The following is a 20,344-nucleotide window of genomic DNA, read 5'->3' as shown; positions in this document are numbered from 1 at the left end:
TCGCGTAATGGTTTTTATACTGTACAAACTGTATATTCTATGGCCCTACACCAACCCTACTCCTAACCCTCACAGGAAACTTATAAGGGTTTTGAAAAATGGGGACATGGGTTATGTCCTCATAAGTCACCCTTTCCTTGTAATACCTGTGTCATACCCATGTCATTATACAGAGTTGTGTCCTGATATGACACAAAAACAAGAGCACACGCACACACACACACACACACACACACATACACAAACATGGCCATTACCACTGCAAACATCCGAATAACATACAGAATGCATTGATTAGCCAAGAACACACCCATTTACACGTATACATAGCAGCTCGATCAGAAGTGTAAGTATCAGTAAAGGATCAATCAGGTGACTGTGCAGAAATCTGTTTGTAAATCTTATTTACTTTATTATATAATAATATAATTAATTCTGCATAAGTTCAACATATCACAGAATAAGTAATTTGAGATAAAACAGCTTAAAACTGGGATTTCTGAACTTTTTTTAAGCCAAAACCTAACAACATAAAATGTTTTCATGTTTTTATTGTTTCAGTTTAATTATAAATTATGTAAATTTGACATTTTTAATTATTAGCTTTTCATCAACTCACAAACCTCTCAACCCCTTGAATGCAGATTATAAGTCAACACTTATTATTCAACAGCAATATTTTACCTGTTTACTGAGATGCCATTAAAAGACTAAGAGATAATGTACACACACACACACACACACACACACACACAGACTCATTAATTCTGTTCACAGGTCTTTACTGGAAGTTCATTCTCTCTATCTTTCTTTATGATGCAGTAATTTCCATTGATGAGGTGGCCATTTTAGTACAATATATGTTTCAGCATACTGCTTTAGCATATGGTACAGTAGCTGATGAATTTTATATTGGTCTAGTACAATGATTTCTCTTGGGGATCTTCCTGCTAACTGAATATTACAACAACTTTCGGTGAGGTGTGTGTTATTTTTTATTTTATTTTATTTTATTTTATACATGTTAGACAAAACATTCTTAAAGTAATGTTTATGCAAAGTTCTTATTTGATAAATGTGTTCATAACGTTGAGGAAACATTCTTAGAACAACATTCTCTGACTGTCCTTATCTTATTTGTGCTTGAATGTTCTAATACAAGCTTTTAAATATTTAAATAACATTAATATCCTTAGAAATGTTTAAATGTTCAAATAATGTTAGCGGAACTTGTAAATAACATAAAATAACTACAAGAAAACATTATTGAAATTATAGAAAATTAAAAATAAACATTCAAATAACTAGATTTACGGTAAAATAAGGGGAATGTTGTAAGAAATGTGATTGTAATCTTTAATTAAGAAAATGTGACTAACATTCTGAGAATATAAAAAATAAACATTTATATAAAGTTAGATTTTGGGTGAAAATAAAAATTTTAGAATGTTCTTGTAACCTTTCAAATAATGTTATAATCACAACAAGAAAACTGGACATTTCAACGATTTAGAAAAACATGTTCCCCATATGTTTTTATTATTTGTTACTTGGGTTAGTCATCGCATTGTCTAATTAAAATGGTGCACTCACTTATTCTGCCTTTAAGAAATTAATAAGCTTGAACCTTTGAGAAATCTGTAGTCCAATAAAAACGGGTTTATTTTACACTGAGCTCGTGGGGGTGATCACATGACCAGCCAGATAATACTTGATAACTTGAGCACTCATGGAATGAATTATACGTGAATAATATAAATCTAGGATTTTCCTCAACAGAGCAGTGGATTCATTGATTTATTTACTGAATATTACGCTGCTGTCACACAGATCTAATATAAACATGTGATTTATTTTCCAGCTGTTTACATTCACAGACATAACCAACTGTTTTTGTAACTCATGTTTCTAAAGTAGAAATCGGTCCTTTGCATAGACCCACCCCCCTTAGTTACTGTTGCTATATGTCTGACAAGCCACATTATCAGTCAGTGAATACATCACAGAGCAGAGAACAGAGGTGGGTAATCCAGGGGCCAAAGAGTAAAAATCCTGCCATATTTTTGTTCCACCCATGAACTCAGCAGCTGATTTCACCAGAGGAGGAACCAAGTCATTCCTTCCAAGTCACAAACCAGTCTTGAGTCAAATCCCAAGTCCTCAAAGAGTTAAAGTCAATGAGATAATTAAGTGACTTATTAAATGATGATTGTGCATTAATGATTAACACCTGCTGTTATTGAGAACTTCAGAGGATCAGATGTTGATGTTTTATTGGTTAAAATTATGCCACCATCATGGAGATCAATGTTTGCTTCAGTTGTGCTCTCGACCCTTTACTTGTTGTGTCAGATTTCTCTCTGTAGGTTTTGAGTAATTCCAGTTAAGCTACAGCACACTACAAAAAAAAAGCATTGTTTTAATATTTACAGGGAGTGAATTTTAAATTTGTGTAACACATCAGTGTTTTACCACTCCAGTGCCTTTTAGACACACACACAGATATCAAGAACCATCATATTAATTAATCTCTACAACTGTGACAATCAACAAAATGCTTCATGTTGCAATACATGAAAGACTCCCATAATGCACTGCAGTATGAATAATTATTTCCACCACTGATCATATGATAAATGGTTATGGCTAAATGCCTAAACCTAAACTGTGTTTTTTTTTTTTTTTTCTTAATATAGAAGCATTATGGTGGCATTTTCCTAATGAGATTTCTCTCGGTTTTGTGAAAGTGGCATACAGTTTTAAGTATGGTGACCCAAACTCAGAATTCATACTCTGTTTGTGCACTTTGGATGGGTTAAATGCAGAGCAGTGAACAGACAGGAATCCTCACTAACCACTAATAACGTTATTTAAAAGTATAATCAAGAAATTTAAATCAAGATCATACAGTCATCAAAAGCATAAGTTACCTGCTAGATCAAGCTTTGCATCAGCATTGCACAAACGTTTGCTGGAAAACAATAATGCAAATGCTTAGAAACAAATTCATAAAAACTGCTTAAAGACTCAAGAGCTCAACTGAAGCAAATACTCACCACAATTATGGTGGCACAGTCTTTTTTTTCTTCTTCCAGTTGATTTCATCCAAGGCTGTGGTTAAAGTCAGTTGTAGTTCTTGTGTTTCTCTTTTCTTCAGTGATGTTGATTGTTTACAGCAGGTGTTCATCACTACTGTACAATCATCATTTAATTAGTCACTTAATTATCTAAATAACTGTAACTCTTTGAGGACTTGGGATTTGACTCAAGACTCGTTTGTGACTTAGAATGTTGTGACTTGTGACTTGGTTCCTCCTCTGATGAAATCACACTGTAAAAAAGTGATTCTCTATCTTTATTCAATAAAATTGAGTCAAATATTTACAAGCAATATTATTAATTAAATTTAACACATTTTAATTAAGTAGAATTAACCAATCAAAATGAGTAGAATAACATGAAAAAATTAAGAAAAATTTACACAAAAATATTGATTTCATTGGATAAAAAACAAAAAAACCCTATTTTAAAGAATACTATGTTATGCATGCCAGGCCAGTAGTTGGCGATCATGAAACACCCTTCGAAAACATTATATGCATGCACATGACATCAGCCTTTTTACAAATTCACATTTTTGTTGCTTACATAGATATGATAAAGGCATCATGTTCAAAAGGTTGTAAGGCCCCCAAAACAGAGTTATAGAAGATACCTATAGTTCACGAACAGAATCACTGAAGGAAAAAAATAAATAATTTGCTTACCATTGTAGTGGTCAGTGTTTGCTTTAGTTGGACTCTTGACCCTTAAAATTTTATCCAGCTTTTTTATGGATGATAGTTGCGATACAGCAGCTAGACAAGCCAAGAAGGAAATGAGATCAGATGGTGTTACTTGTTTGTGTATCATAATTTGATCTGGGTTTCTGAGTTGGGTGTGTCTTATCATGGACAGGTGTCCTGTGGTTGTACAATATAAGTTTAGGTGATTTCAGCAGCAGCAGGGGACCATCAAAAAGCATGTTACACTTCTTTCTTGGTGCCACCAATCAAAACTCATTTATGGCTCCCATCATGCTTTGCGGCATGAATAAATTATGAGCAACAATTCTATAGTAGCTTGTTTTGTGTTTCTTACAGTTCGTCTAAATATGCTGTTTGTCACCATTCCTGAGATTAATACGCTGGTACTTGATGTCACTGTCTGCCAAAAGAAAGTTCCCCTCTCTCAATCAGAATTCTTAAACTCTGGATTACACTGAAAACTCCAGGCCTTTTATTGTTGAACCACAGAGCTGCTGTAATGAATGTTAATGTAACTCAAAGATCAGGCTCTGAATGAGTTCAGACATTAAGGTGAAACAAAGATTATGTAAAAGCATAACCAACACTACCCGATCATCTTTTTTCTTAGCTTGGCTAGCTGTTATAACTGAGTTTCAACAGCAACACAAAAAGTAATGTTAAAACATCAAGGGCCAAGAGCACAACTAAAGCAAACACTGACCACTATAATGGTAACCAATAATTTACCCTTTGATTCTGTTCGTGAACTATAGGTGTCTTCAATAACTCTGTTTTGGGGGCCTTAAGACACAGCCTTTTGAACATGATGCCTGTATCATATTTATGTAAGCAACAAAAATGTGAATTAGTAAAAAGGCTGATGTCATGTGCATGCATATTATGTTTTCGAAGGGTGTTTCATGATCACCAACTACTGGCCTGGCATGCATAACATAGTATTCTTTAGCATAGTGTTTTTTGTTTTTTGTCCAATGAAATCAATATTTTTGAGTAATTGTTACTTAATTTTTTCATGTTATTCTACTCATTTTGAATGATTATTTCTACTTAATTAAAATTTGTTAAATTTAATTAATAATATTGCTTGTAAATTTTTGACACAACTTTATTGAATAAATATGGAGAATCACTTTTTACAGTGTGGGTGGAACAAAAATATGGCAGGACTTTTACTCTTTTGCCCCTGCATTACCCACCTCTGCAAAGCAGGTATGAAACAAAAACATTTTTTAAGAAATTAAAACCGTATTGTGTTGTGACAGATTGCTGTAGCGCCTTAGTTCAAGCGTGGATGAACATCAGAAAGTATGTCGTCCCAACTGTGCAAACACATCACTACCCCATTTTCAAGTTCAACTCTGTTGACTTTAATTGACTAACTCTCCTGAGTGCTTTGTTTGTCAGACAAAATGGCAGATTCTGAATTATGATTGGTCAGATTGCCTGTCAATCAAACACCCAGAGGAGGCTAAATACAGAAAACAAGATTTTAAAATATGAATTCAGGAACTGCATGATTAAACACATCATAATTAATCGTGCATGAAGATGTTCAAGTTTTATTATGGAATCACACCAGCATATTTTGGTGAAAACCATTATTATCAAGAACAATTTATTTAGAGTATGCAAAAGATAATGTTACATTTCTTTTAGTTAAGAAATTCTCGTTACGCCACTGTATATTTAGGTAGCACATCCGTGACTGAGAAGGCTGTCCTGGAGGTCAGAGATGCCGATGAATCGGTTCCGGTGTTCTGGAGTTTGGCTTTCTTCTCTTGTAGGCCAGTATTCAACCCAGGTCTGCTCTCCAAAAACATACTGCAGACTGAAAACAACAGATAACACACTATGCAAAACATATGAATCCATTTTGGTATAAATAATCATTAAAAACAAGCATCACACTCAGGGGCGCTGCACAAGATCCCGGGCCCTATGCATAGGCAGAGTCCTAATGCCCCCCCCCCCCCCCCTCCCTTGAAAATATATATTCCAGACTTTTCAAGGGCATCTCTTCCTTTGGGGCCCTGGTAATCAGTACTGGTTTTACCCCCAGGCCAGCGCCCCTGATCAAACTAACAGACATTTAAGCAGATGTTTAAGATTGATTTGGTTTTCATTGGTCTAAGAAATGACTCATGCAGCAATTCTATGTGAAAGTCACACTATATGAGGAAAATTCACATAAAGCTCTAGATAATTTCACCCTTTTTTACTTTTTTTTATCCAATGATATGTTGCATCCTAAATTTACTGGGTTGTGGGTCCTTCTGTGCAAAAGCAGAATCCTGTAGATCAGGGAGTACTGACACCCCAGATAGCAACATTGTGTCGGCCCAGATCCGGCCCACATCTGGCACCCATGGAAAGATGATCTGGCCCACATGCAGCGTGACATGATGGCACTTGGGCGGACTGCTCCTGTTTGCCAGAACTGAGCAACAAGCAGGCCATAGCAATGCCATATGTCAGCCAAGAGTAAAGAAATTAACCAGAACTGGACCTTATCTGAGCCACAAAATCTGTGTGTATTAAATATGAAGTAATTTCAGCCTTAATAAGCCTGTTAACAAGCAGAATCACTGAAGGAAAGAAGAAAACAGAAAAACAGAAGAGCAGAAACACAAGAACTACAACTGACTTCAGCCACAACCTTAGATGAAATCAACTGAAGATAAAAGAAGACATTAAATCTCTGGAGATCTAAGCAGAGGAGGATTAAACAACTCCACAAACTGCTCTACCAGCTTCTTTTACTACTAACCAGATTGACTTTATTTATGTTAGACATCTACAAAAGTTTTTTTATTGAGAATTAACAGAGGTTTAACTCTAATGTGTTTCACCATAACAGTGATTAGTGTTTCCATTAGTTGGACTCTTAACTCTTATTATATATAGTTTGTCTTTTTTGGCCGCTGTGACAGTGTGTTTGTTATACACATTTGCAGCTTCAAAGAAAGCTAGGGTGACATGATATCAAGTTTCGGCTGTTATCTGTTGATGGTTTTTTAATCATCATGAAGTACACTGGTTCATTGATGTTTTTTTTTTTTTTAATCGAACATTTATGTTGTTCCAGTAATACATTCATATTACAAACCCTGTGTTTCTGCCGCATGAGATCCAGCAGTATTATAACAATCAGTTAAAATATTTTAACAAACATGAGTTTAAAAAAAACTTATCTTATGCTGCCACACACAGATATAAACAATCAGCACATGAATCTCAATAATGGTGACAATCAAAAATATTTAGATAAACTGATCAATTCAGAACTTCACTGAAAAGCTACTGTCACAACAAAAACAAAAGCAAAAGATAAGCAAATATTTAGAATTAAACATAATAATAGGACAATTCAGCTGCATAATTTATTCATGTTGCAATGCATGCTGAGAGTTTGTACTATGCTAATACCCAGCATGCATTGCAGCAAGGTACATTTGATTGTCACCATTGTTAAGATTCATGTGCTGATTGTTGATGTCTGTGTGTGGCATCACCGATTGAATTCTTTATAATAGTTAAAAACTTCTAACTGACTGTTGTAATATTTCTTGACCTCATGTTGGAGAAACACATGGTTTGTGATGTGAATATATTAATTAAATAATTGTTAGATTAAAAAAAAAATTAACAAATCAGCATGTTTCATGAGGATTATAAAATCATCAACAGATAGCTGCCATCACCTGACCTCAATTCTGTTTAGCTTTCTTTGATGCCGCAAATGCGTTTAACAAACACACCATCACAGCCGCCAAAAAAGACTAAAGATAAAATAAGAGTTAAGAGTGCAACTAATGGAAACGCTAATCACTGTTATGGTGACACACATTAGAGTTAAACCTTTCTTAATTCTCAATAAAACTTTTGTAGATGTCCAACAGAAATAAAGTCAGTCTGGTTAGTAATAAATGAAGCTTTTAATGCAGTTTGTGGAGTTGTTTAATCCTCCTCTGGTGAGATCTCCAGAGATTTAATGTCTACTTTTATCTTCAATTGATTTCATCTAAGGTTGTGGCTGAAGTCAGTTGTAGTTCTTGTGTTTCTGCTTATCTCTTTCTCTGTTATTTTCTTTACTTCAGTTATTCTGCTTGTTAACAGGCTTATTAAGGCTGAAATTCATATTTAATATATAAACCGATTTTGTGGCTCAGATAAGGTCCAGTTCTGGTTAATTTCTTTACTCTTGGCTGACATGTGGCATTGCTATGGCCTGCTTGTGGCTCAAATCTGGCAAACAGGAGCGGTCCGCCCAAGTGCCATCATTCTACGCTGCATGTGGGCCAGATCATCTTTCCATGGGTGCCAGATGTGGGCCGGATGTGGGCCGACACAATGCTGCTATCTGGGACATACCTTCTTCCCAGCTCTTGCAGGTCAACGGATCTCCCCATGATGAGGTATGATTTGCCTTTCACCAATCCTAAAGATTTTCTGCAACCGGGACGAGCCAGGAATGGTCTCACTTTCCCCTCAGCATCCACATCAGAGCCTACAGCACAGAACAGGAGACAATTTCATCATGATGTACCAAATGTCAGCCACATTTCAACAGTAATAAAAACATGCAATTCATTATACCTAAGTAAATATGTTATCAAGGCCATTGTTCCACAAGGTGGTTATTGGTCATAATTTATCTAGAAAAGTAAAGCCGATGCTGGGCTAAGATGACGCTTTCTAGAGCGCATGTGTCAACGCCTGCGTTCACCTACGCTAGTAAAGGCACAGTATGTAAGATTTTCAAAAAAAATATCCAAAAACAACTTGCACAGTGTTATATATTTCATGCAGTTGTGTACTTACGTTATCTCAAGAGATCCCAAGGATTTATAAATCCAGAGAAATTCCAATTTTAAATAATGGTTCTGCGCGATTTGTTTCCATTTTTAGAAACTATGGCAACTCATGTGGACAAAAATGCTGTTGTACAGTTAAACTAAATCCATTATGGCTGTCATGAATAAAATTAAATGAAGTGTTGACTGCAGCATTAAATTTAGATATGCTCAATGCTGCATCATGATTCTTTTTCCGCGTATTTGCAGCGTTGTGGATTATAACCAATCACACGATTCTGTTGAGCTTATGAAAGCAATGGCCATTTAGAAGAGTTCACATGTCATCACTGAAACAACTGCACAGCAAATAATCCTGAGTGAAATTAAATCTGCTTCAGTGTTAATTTAACACTCCTATTTTAACACTTTCACACTCTTGTGTGTGGTCTCACATGTACTCCCAGCAGAGTTAATTTCACTCAGATTTTTTTGCTGTGTGAATTCTGCTCTCACACAAATTCTCTCATCATAAAGTGCAGATGTAAATACAGTTGAGATCAAAAGTTTACATACACCTTGCAAAATCTGCAAAATATTAATTATTTTACCAAAATACGAGGGATCATAAAAAAATGCATTTTATTTTTTTAATTAGTGTTGACCTTAATTAGGTATTTCACATAAAATACGTTTACATGTATATTCCACAAAAGAAGTGCCGGATGTATACTTAAGATGGACACAGATTAATAATAAACTGTACCTTCTCTCAGCACCAGCTCCACTTTGACTGTTTGACAGACTTTATAAACTGTCAAACAGTCGTGTTATATTGGTGTTATATCAGAGCTGTGAGACTGGATCTCAATGGCTGAGGAAGGAGAACGTGTGATTACCATAATCCATGCCAGCTTCACAGGATCTATTCGAACGCTCCTCATCTCTGACATGATTCTTCTTCTGGTAACTGCAGTTCTCTGTGTTATGAGATGTGAATTTTCTGATATTAATGGTCACATTCATAACAGACCAACACCACATTTTCCTCCATTAATAAAAAGTAAAAAAATAAGTAAAAATTAAGTAGAACACGAAAATGATTTGGCTCTTATGACAAGTTGTGAATGGCTTTATATAAAAATATCTGGGGAATAAAATATATATAATTGTAATACCTTCAGCACACAGGCACAGGTCTCCTTTACACAGTCTGTATATCGCAGCATCTGTCCTTTCAGGGTGGTAGAACTTTGTACAGCGTGCATCTGAAACACACATGCATTTAATTAAAGACGACTACACTGTAAAACCCAACAAGTAAATTAACTCAAACCATTTGAGTAAACAGATTGTCTTGATTTAAACCATGTAAGTTATAAAACTTTGCAATTAAGTGATTAACTGAGTGATAATTGTGAATTAGTGATGAACAGCTGCTGTTAACAAACAGAATCACTGAAGAAAAGAGAAACACAAGAACTACTACAACTGACTTCAGACACAGTCTTAGATGAAATCAACTGAAATAAAATACATGAAATCTCTCAAGATCTGATTAAACAACCCCACAAACAGCATCACCAGCTCCACTTATTAATAACCAGACTGACTTTATTTCTGTCAGACGTCTACAGAAGATCTTATTGAGAATGATCTAAGGTTTAGATGTTGATTTATTGTTTCATTTGAAGTAACCATGTTAGAGATCAGTGTTTGCTTTAGTTGGGCTCTTGACCCTTGACTTCTGTCTTGTATTTTCTCTGGCTGTTATAACCATGTGTTTCTAAAACATGTTTGTTGTAACTCAAAAGCCCAGAATAAATGTTATCAGGAGCTTCACACATGCGCGCACACACACACAAACAAGCAGCTCTTGTCCAAAGCAGCTTACAGTTCCTTTAGACTTGTGTTTTTTACTTAACCTGTATGTACCTAGGTGTTTGTTGTTAAACTGTATATTGGTGATTGTATAGTTCTTCAATTATCGAACTGATCAGAGTCTACTCTCTGATGAAATAAGTGCGATTTAGTTGGATTTATTACAGTAATAGTGATCCTAAGAGCCAGTAAAAATTAGTTAATAAAAAGGATTGTCTAAACAGTTTGTTTTCTGTAGTGTCAGTCGGTCACATACAGACATCAATAATCAGCATATGAACCTCAACAATGGTGACCATAACAAAAAGAAAAATGCTGCAGAGCATGCTGGGAGCCATGGATGAGTTTTGTACTACAATAGTACCCAGCATGTTTTTTTTTATTCACCATTGTTGAGGTTCATATTCTGATTACTGATCTCTGTGTGTCTAATTGCTACCACGTAAAATAGATGTAAGTGCACAAAGTGTTCAGAAAGTTCTTTAAATTGGCTCACTGGTTCTTTGTAATCAACTAAACTATTTATACAGCACCTATTTAGTCAGATTTTGGATTCTGAACGGCACCATAAATGATTTTTGTCACCACCATTATGCTGTTTAACAGCCAATTCCTTTTGAGTTTCTGAATTACAACAAACATATTTAAAAAACATTTTTATAACAGAGAAAAAAATACAAGACAGAAGCCAAGGGTCAGGAGCCCAACTAAAGCAAACACTGATCTCTAACATGGTTACTTCAAATGAAACAATAAATCAACATCTAAACCTTAGTTCATTCTCAATAAGATCTTCTGTAGACGTCTGACAGAAATAAAGTCAGTCTGGTTATTAATAAGTGGAGCTGGTGATGCTGTTTGTGGGGTTGTTTAATCAGATCTTGAGAGATTTCATGTATTTTATTTCAGTTGATTTCATCTAAGGCTGTGTCTGAAGTCAGTTGTAGTAGTTCTTGATTTCCTCTTTTCTTCAGTGATTCTGTTTGTTAACAGCAGCTGTTCATCACTAATTCACAATTATCACTCAGTTAATCACTTAATTGCAAAGTTTTAAAACTTACATGGTTTAAATCAAGGCAATCTGTTTACTCAAACGGTTTGAGTTAAGTTACTTGTGTTTTACAGTGTACCAGAGCAACGTGTACTGATATATTCCTTGCCTTTTCCTTAATCTGTGTATTATTTTCGTTTGTAAATCTCTTTGGCTAAATGATATATTTTAAGAGTTCATGTGAGAAGATGGGCGAGTGTGTGTGCAGCTCACCTGGTGAGTAATATTCATATATTGTGACTGCAGCAGGCTGTAGCAGACCCACATTATACAGCTGGTGCATTCTGAAGGAAATTACTTCTTTCTTTTTATGAGAAACCTATTAATACAGAAACCAGTGCAAAATTATATTTTCCATTTAATATTTTACAATGGAAACTGCCCATGTTAATATTTGCATTAGCCTCAAATAATAGTAATAAATCTAATAAAAAATAAAATATCTATAGTTTCATTTACACTAAAACGAGTTTTGTGTGCTACATATCTGACAGAAAAACTATAGTAAAAGGCTATATATTACATGTATACTTTATATTGTGCTTATAATATTATGTGAAATATGACACTATGTTGTCCACAATGTACTTAAAGGTGAACATGCAGTCACATGGAACTTTATGGATGTGCAGTTATTGGATATTAATGAAGCACTTTGTCAGCCAATCAGAAGGAAGAACTCAATATTTCATAGAAATATAAAACAATATCACGTTTCCTGATCAGAAGAAAACAAGATTGAATATGTTTACGAAATAATCAGACAACAGTTTGCTGCTACCTTATCTAAGTAGAGGATGAGGGATCCTTGCTCTGAGAGCACTTTGTCCAACTCAAATTTCTGAATGAATCTCTCCTTCCCTGAAGACAACTGAGGACAAGAAAATAAGAAGACAAAAACCTCAATACATGACATGATCAAAATGCTTTATGTCTTTTCAGCAGATGAGTGTTATATTTTAGAGCTAGGATTTTATACATGGGGTGACCAAGGCTAATTCAGGGGGTCAATAGACTATGACAGAAAATCAGTGTGTAACTCCAACCTGGCATAAAGAAAGCATAAATAAATCCTAAGATTTTAATTCACGTTAGCTATACATTCCTACACCGTAACTTCAAATGTTAGTCTTATTAAGGAGGTTTAACCAATCAGAGACCACTTTGTCAGTGAAGGTGGGAAAGGACAATATGTAATGAGCTAAAAACGTCCCGATCCCTCCTGTCAGAATGCGGAGTAAAGAAATTATCCTGAATCCAGACCCCAGCATCACCCTGATCCCAACAAACCGATTTTTTATTACTGATCTGCATAAATAATGTGGGTCAGGATTATAGGCAAAAAAAAATGAATTCTGGATTAATCTGGAAGAATCACATCCCTGTTGACCAGGATCACATGTGAACCGTCACGCCACTAAAGAGCTCCAAACCTGTATTTGTTGTTTGAAATTCTTCATTTTTAAGTAACCTGCTCTGTCTTGTTTGTCAGCATGTTGTCTCTGTTTTCTTTGCTCTACAATGTTTTTCACTCCGTAAGTGTGGCATGAGAGCTGGAAAATACACTGGATGAGATGAAGCTCGAAGCAGCACCAGATGCGTTATCGACTTCAAGGCTAAAATAACTGCTACTTTCAGTAAGATTAAACAAAGATGAAAATGAAATATTAGCAAATACATTTTTTTGGGGTACACCCGGGGTGACCAGTCAGATCTGTGTTCTATATACAGATGTGAATCATCAGTTTATCATCACAGTACCTCTTTAAGATCGTTTTCTTCAACAACAAATCCAGTCGGTAAACCAATATCCAGAATAGTCATGGAGGCATCAAATTTATCACTTTTGTAGCTGTGAAGATGGAGATCAAGAGCAGACTTTATTAACTGGTTTTGTAGTTTTGCATCATCTACTCAGTCGGTTTTCACACTAGAGCTTTTGGTGTAAACCTGAGTTTGTTTGACCTTAGAATTATTATATTGTAGTAACAAAGAGCTGCTCGCCTCTGAATAAACTGTCAGTTGCATCTGTGCAAGTGTGAAAACATCTTAAATCATAAATTGCAAATAAAAATAGTTTATTGGCCTAATAATAAACTTAGGATTTTTGTTTACATACTAGAAATCCACAGTGAACATGTATGTTTCAATGGCTCCTTGTTTTGCTAAAGAAAAAAAAAAGTTATTAAAATCAATAAAACATTTAAATCAAAAAGCAGCACATAATTAAGTATTTTGGAGGTTTTATTTTAGCTCTGGATGTATGGAAAGTGCTACAGAAAGAGCATGAACTCAATCTTACTTTTATTTTCTTTCTCCATTTTAACAGTCAGATTAAAGGAAGTACAGTCAGATTTCTTCTCAACAGATCTGGCGTAGTACATCGTCACAACCTGAAAACAGCCGAACGTCTCAGATTAGATGTTACACACTTTAATCTTGCTGTTGACTGTATAAAAGCTCATGAACACTCACTGAGAGAGTCGCTGTTCCAGTTCCTTTAGCAGTTACATTGAACTCCTTGTTTATCTCCACCTGTTGAGTGAATGCAGACATACTCAAGTCATCAGAATAATCAAATGAAACAGAGACACCTGAAGATTTAATTGATCAAACACTATTGACATGAAAAATATGAATAACCACAAAACTCCCATAATTCTTCATTTAATATCATACCACAAAAACTTTCAACTGACACGAGCAGCAAACAGTTTGAATCTAGTAGATGAGTTATCCCTCACCTTGTCTGATCGTGTAAGATGCATATTATCTCTTTTAAAAGTCCATCTGACAGGTTTGCTTCTTCCTTCCACAGACAGCTCCACTTCCAGATTGAAGTTGTGTCGGTCCTTCACCTGCGTGCGATACTCTGCCACGGCCTGGAACACCATGATGGTCGCCTAGAAAAGACAGAAAAGCATTCAAATCCTGTCCTGCAGTGTCAGTCCTGCACTTGTTCTGCTGTCTATCAGTCAAATGATGGGGTGTTAGTGTACCTGTGTGGTGCCAGATCCTCCATAGTGAGACTGTTGTCTGGCCAGCCAGTGCACTGCTTCTCCTGCTTTATCAAAGTCTTTTGCCCTCACAAGCGCCAGCACAGCATAAGCCGTCGCCTCTAGTGAGTGATGATGCTGTCCAGGGACAGTCCAGGACCGACCGGCTGTTTTAAACACAACACAGCAATAGAAACAGGATTGTCTCAAGCAGCTGTCATTACACCACAAAACATCTGTAATTCTTCTATTATTTACACTTGGGTCGGAGTGAGCACTGTTACAAAATGCATCTCTTTTTGATGCCTTGTTGACTTGACTGACCTTCTACTTGTGAGGAGTGTTTCATCAAGATGTCTTTATTGAGTTTGTTCTCATGGGCCATGGCGTATGACGTCATCGCAACAGCGTAAGGATTGGTCAGTTGTGGAAGTCGACCTTCTAAGAAGACAACAGCCTTCTTGATGCTTTCATGCAGACTCTGTAAAAGTGAAAATTAAAAAAAAAATAATAATAATAAATATAATTTCTTAGATCTGCATGCTTCAAAATTCAGCATAATCAACTGTTAAAGTAACAAAAATACTATGGAAGTCAGTAGAGACCAAAACCTATTTGGTTACCTTCATTATTTTTTTTACAGGTTTGGAATGACATGATAGTGAGTAAATGATGACAGACGTCATGAATGGACTATTGTGTAAACTCCTGAAGGTTCATGTGTGTTGTCCACTGATCTGTATAATGACTGGATTGCTCACTGCGCTGCCGTTAGGCGATGAAGACATCGTAAGTGTTTGAGCTGCCAATGTTGCTATTCCCCACCGAGAGAGAGCATCAGACAGCCAAAACACTGACCTAAAATCACCTAATTTTGCACTGTTTATAGGATATGTCTATGTGAATTAATTGTTACTTCAGATGTAATCTGTAATGTTAATGGTCTTTTCAGGAAGGATAAGCGATGTATTAGAGTTGGCTTACTGTACGAATAAAAACAATATTACAGAAATCTTTCAGATTCAGATTTCAGAATGAGCCCTTTCTTATTTGTAATACATATGTTGAGGATCTCATCTGGAATATGAATTTGATGGCGAGGTGGCAATATTTTTTATGACTTCATGAGAAATTCCTCTTATATAGCTCAGTGGTGTTGTCATAAATTCTTTAGATAACTTTGTCATGAGGGCCCATATATGATTCAGTCAGAGAGCTGTTTTAGACCGTAATAAATGAGATAAGACATAAACATTTGGTTTACCTTGATTATATGGCCACATACTTACTGTAAAGTTATAGAGGTTATTTACAGAAGCAGCAAACTTCATGAATGTGAGCACAGGATTAAGCAGCAAAAGACAAAGTGACAAACAAATTTAGCTGCAGTGTGCATGTGGCTAATGATTCAGGGGGGGGGGGAGGCACCAAACCTGCACGTGGTGAAACACATTCACTTACAGAAACTGATCCAGCACAGATCTCTCTGGGCTCTTGCATAGCAATCACAACAAAAGCTGTCAGAGAGGCATCGGCATCTTTGCTCTGTACGCCACCCTGGAATAAAGCACAAATAAAATAGACTATCACAAAAACAGTCAGATTATGTGTGTATGTGTGTGCGTGTGTGAAAAAAAATCTGAGCGAAATTAACTCTGCTGGGAGTACATGTGAGACCAAACTCAAGAGTGTGAAAGTGTTAAAATAGGAGTGTTAAATTAACACTGAAGCAGAGTTAAAGTTAATGAGATAATTAAGTGATTAATTGAGGGATGATTGACCATTATTGACGAGACCTGATGTTAACATGCAGAATCAACAAAGACGAAAATCACTATTTTAATGGTGTCACCATTATAGCGGTCAGTGTTTGCTTTAGTGGGGCTCTTGACCCCTAAAATGTTAACGCCAGGTTTTAATTGGCTGTTATAACTGAGTTATAAAAACTGATGGACAAGCAAAGTCTATTGTTATCTCTGAATTACTGAGTTAAAGTTACATTGTTGATTATTGCAGCCCTATGATTCTTCAACAATTTATTTCCAGCATTTTTAATACAATCTGAGGAATTTCTTAAAAGTTGTTTGCTCAAAAATCTTTCAAAATAGTCTTTCAGTTAGACATGCAAATATCAACAATCAACCTGTGAATCTCAACAATGGTGAAAATCCAAAAAGCATGTTGCAGTGCATTCTGGGTGCCACCTAACAAAATTCATCCATGGCTCCCATGATGCATTGCGGCATGAATAAATTATTATCTGAATTATTTCAGTAATTTCCTTTATTCTTACTAATCTATTTTTGTTTTGTTTTTTTATGTTACTTTTAGTAGTTTGTTTTCTAATGTTTAGGGTTGTTCTTTTTTTCTGTATATGCTGTTTGTCACCGTTGTTGAGATTCCTACACTAATTTTTGATTTATGTGTGTGTCTAATACAAGCTTTTTTTTTATTATCAGAACAACTTTCAAGAAATCTTTTTAATTAGCGGTTACTGTACAATCACAGGATTGTTATAATCAATGAGGTCAATCAAATCTGTTTAGGCTTTAATTAAGTTGGGTGATTCAGGTCAAACTCCGATATTTAGATTTTTGTTCTTGTCTGCTCATTACTATTTGTAACAGCCAAACCAAATATGACTGTAAAAACGTAAGGCTCAAGAAGCCAACTAAAGCAAACACTGACCACTATAATGGTGACAAATAGTGATTTTCATCTTTGTTGAGTCTTCATGTTAACATCAGGTCTCGTCAATAGTGGTCAATCATCCCTCAATTAATCACTTAATTATCTCATTAACTTTAACTCTGCTTCAGTGTTAATTTAACACTCCTATTTTAACACTTTCACACTCTTGAGTGTGGTCTCACATGTACTCCCAGCAGAGTTAATTTCACTCTGGATTTTTTGCTGTGTGTGTGTGTGTGTGTGTGTGTGCGCGAGAGAAAGAGAGTTGTGTGTGTCAGAGAGAGAGAGAGCGAGAGAGAGTGTGTGATTATTAATGTTAAAATGTTTTGTGTTTTTGTGTGTGCATGGGGTAGCGTACTCAACAGAAATGTGTGTGATTGTATATAATCTTTAATGCTGAAAAAATTGCTTATAAAGAAATTTTTGATGCATGCGAGTAGATCTAAACGCAAAGCTGCATTCAAATTTTTTTATTCATTTTCACATTTCACTTTAACCATGAGAGTCTTAATAGAGTTGTTTTAACTGAGCAGAGGCAGTTCTGAATTTGGAGGGCATTTTCGTTCATTTTGATGGCATTTTTGCCCCAAGTCCCTGTTAGATGTAAACTCTAAGTGATCAACATTCAATTAAAGACATCTACTATCTTCATCCACAAACAATTATCTGGCAAACAATTGGGTATCAGTTACATTTTTATCCCTGATCCCTCCCAAAAATAACATTTGCCAGTCAACTTTAACATAACTGTCTAATCAAATAAAAAATCTAATAAAGCGCAAACATGAGGACCTGCTCCTTGTCCGCCCTGATCTTGCACAACATCTGTGCAAGAAGGCTTACTGTGGGAAACGCATACTTGTGCAGGCCCAGCAGCCAGCTGTGCGCCAGAGCGTCCATGCCAAGGGTGCCCTCAGTCAGGGAGTAAAACAACTGGCAGTAGGAATTCTCTGAAGAGGCAAACAGATCTACCTGAGCATCTCTGAAGTGTTCCCAAATCAGAGGAACCGACTGGGGGTGGTGTCTTCATTCCCCAGGGTGAGACTGCTGACATGAAAGCTCGTCGGCTGCACAATTGAGCCTGTCCAGGATGTGAATGGCACAAAGCAACCTCAGATGCTTCTACTCCACAAGAGGAGATGGCGAGCAAGTTGTGACATGCGATGGCAGCATAGACCGCCTTGACGGTTGATGTACGCTAAGGTCACAGTGTTGTCCGTATTGACCAGTACGTGCTTGTCCCTTGCACTGCCAGCAACTCAAGGCAATTGACATGCCACTGGTCCTGTCCAGGAGCCTGACGCAGCATGTCCATTTCACATGGCACCGCGAGCCCGTGGCAGAAGCATCTGTTGACACAACAACATGCCTGGACATAGGTTCTAGGGGAACACCAGCCCGCAGAAACGAGAGACCCAACCATGGGGTGAAGTTTCGGCGGCACATTGGAGTGATGATCACATGGAACGTGCCCTCTCACTGTGCAAAGTTACAACCAGTGGACGTCTTTTTATGTCTTTGCAGAGGTTGAAAAGACGTCCACTGAGGAGCCAGAATGAAAGTTTTTATGGCGTCTTTTTTTGACGTCTTCTGTACGTCCGATTTAGACATTCACAGAACCTCCTTACAAGGTTAAAAACTAGTTCAAAAGTGGTCAGTGGAAATATTTCAACATCATTTAAGGTTCATTTAGACATAATTTATACTGTTTCTGGACCAAATCAACAGTCTCAGGATGCATTAGATTTAGATGTTATTTCTATGTAATTTCCAGACACTGTGTTTGTCCTAAAATCAAGAAAATAAAATAATCTTCATGAAATAATGACATAACTGATGATTGAGACATTAAATCTCTGAAGATCTCAGGAGGATCAATTTACATCATTTACATCAACATCATTTGAAGTCACCATTGTGGTGGACAGTGTTTGGTTTAGTTGGGATGTTGGTTCTCATACTGCTTGTGTGAGCTTGTCTTTGGTTGTTGTAACTGTGTGTTATAAAACACTCTTATTGTGGCAGAGAGCAGTGAGCTCAAGTGCTAACTTCTTGCTTTTAATGGTGATTAATAACACAATAAGTTATTAATGATTTGTTGCAACTATGTATTTATTTTCATGGACAGACACCATGTAGAAAAAAAAGAATGCACTTATTTTTAATAAACACATCATGTAGTCAAACACAGACATCAAGATTGTGGATATGCATCACATCAATGGTGACAATTAAAACAAAAAGGTCTGGAAAATAAGGATGAGTTTGTGCTATGAAGCCGTTTTGATTGTCACCATTGTTGTGATGCATATGCTAAATCTTGATGTCTGTGTGTGAGTACATGATGCTTTTGCTCAAAATATTTCAAACGCATGCATTTTGTCCAACTTCAAAAAAAGTATTTTGCTCTTAGTGCCTGTACTGTAGAGTCAAAAGGTTTAGGAGATATATACAAACAAAACAACACTTATTTCGTGACCTCAGATACTTGCAATGTGATGACTTTATCATCACCAACAAAGAACTGATAACACCTGAGCTCTCTTATATTTGCCTTTGTTTGCTACAACAACAGTGTTTCACAAACACACAGTTATAACAGTCAGAGACAAGCTAACACAAGAATAATGAGGACCAAGATCCCAACTAAACCAAACACTTTCCACCACAATGGTGACTTCAAATGAATCAAATATCAACATTTAAACCTCTGTTAATTCTCAATAAGAGCTTCTCTAGATGTCTGACAGAAATAAAGTCAATCTAATGAGTGAAGCTGATGAAGCTGTTTGTGGAGATGTTTGATCCTCCTCTGCTGAGATCTTCAGAGATTTAATGTATTTGAATGCAGTTGATTTTACCACAAGCTCAATCATCAGTTATTCCATTATTTCATAAAGATTATTTTATTTTCTTGATTTTAGGACAAACACAGTGTCTGGAAATTACATTTAAATAACATGAGTCTAAATCTAATGCACCCTGAGAGAGTTGATTTGGTCCAGAAACAGTATAAATGATGTCTAAATGAACCTTAAATGATGTTGAAATATTTCCACTGACCACTTTTGAACTAGTTTTTAACCTTGTAAGGAGGTTCTGTGAACATCTAAATCGGACGTA

General features: G+C 36.1%; 1 protein-coding gene across 2 annotated transcripts in view; it reads right to left on the bottom strand.

Moving 5' to 3' along the window:
* Positions 1 to 5,010: 5,010 nt before the first annotated feature.
* The window catches only part of LOC132142855 (complement C3-like), a 200,469-nt gene continuing 185,135 nt past the window's right edge, over positions 5,011 to 20,344 (bottom strand). The window contains exons 26-40 of one of the 2 annotated variants that reach the window (XM_059553038.1): positions 15,992 to 16,087; positions 14,855 to 15,011; positions 14,534 to 14,697; positions 14,279 to 14,437; positions 14,010 to 14,069; positions 13,837 to 13,927; positions 13,654 to 13,699; positions 13,296 to 13,386; positions 12,316 to 12,405; positions 11,748 to 11,853; positions 9,781 to 9,870; positions 9,502 to 9,582; positions 9,369 to 9,416; positions 8,181 to 8,316; positions 5,011 to 5,637 (exon numbers count right to left, since the gene is read on the bottom strand). In XM_059553038.1, coding sequence (XP_059409021.1) covers positions 5,496 to 5,637; positions 8,181 to 8,316; positions 9,369 to 9,416; positions 9,502 to 9,582; positions 9,781 to 9,870; positions 11,748 to 11,853; positions 12,316 to 12,405; positions 13,296 to 13,386; positions 13,654 to 13,699; positions 13,837 to 13,927; positions 14,010 to 14,069; positions 14,279 to 14,437; positions 14,534 to 14,697; positions 14,855 to 15,011; positions 15,992 to 16,087 — 1,557 coding nt within the window. In that variant the 3' untranslated portion in view covers positions 5,011 to 5,495. The remainder of the gene's footprint in view (positions 5,638 to 8,180; positions 8,317 to 9,368; positions 9,417 to 9,501; positions 9,583 to 9,780; positions 9,871 to 11,747; positions 11,854 to 12,315; positions 12,406 to 13,295; positions 13,387 to 13,653; positions 13,700 to 13,836; positions 13,928 to 14,009; positions 14,070 to 14,278; positions 14,438 to 14,533; positions 14,698 to 14,854; positions 15,012 to 15,991; positions 16,088 to 20,344) is intronic. The other variant, XM_059553035.1, reaches the window with a different exon arrangement.

The sequence above is a fragment of the Carassius carassius genome, chromosome 6 (genome assembly GCF_963082965.1).
Source record: "Carassius carassius chromosome 6, fCarCar2.1, whole genome shotgun sequence".
Lineage (NCBI taxonomy): Eukaryota > Metazoa > Chordata > Actinopteri > Cypriniformes > Cyprinidae > Carassius > Carassius carassius.
The sequence above is the reverse complement of the archived record's forward strand: the minus strand, read 5'-3'. Positions and strand labels throughout refer to the sequence as shown.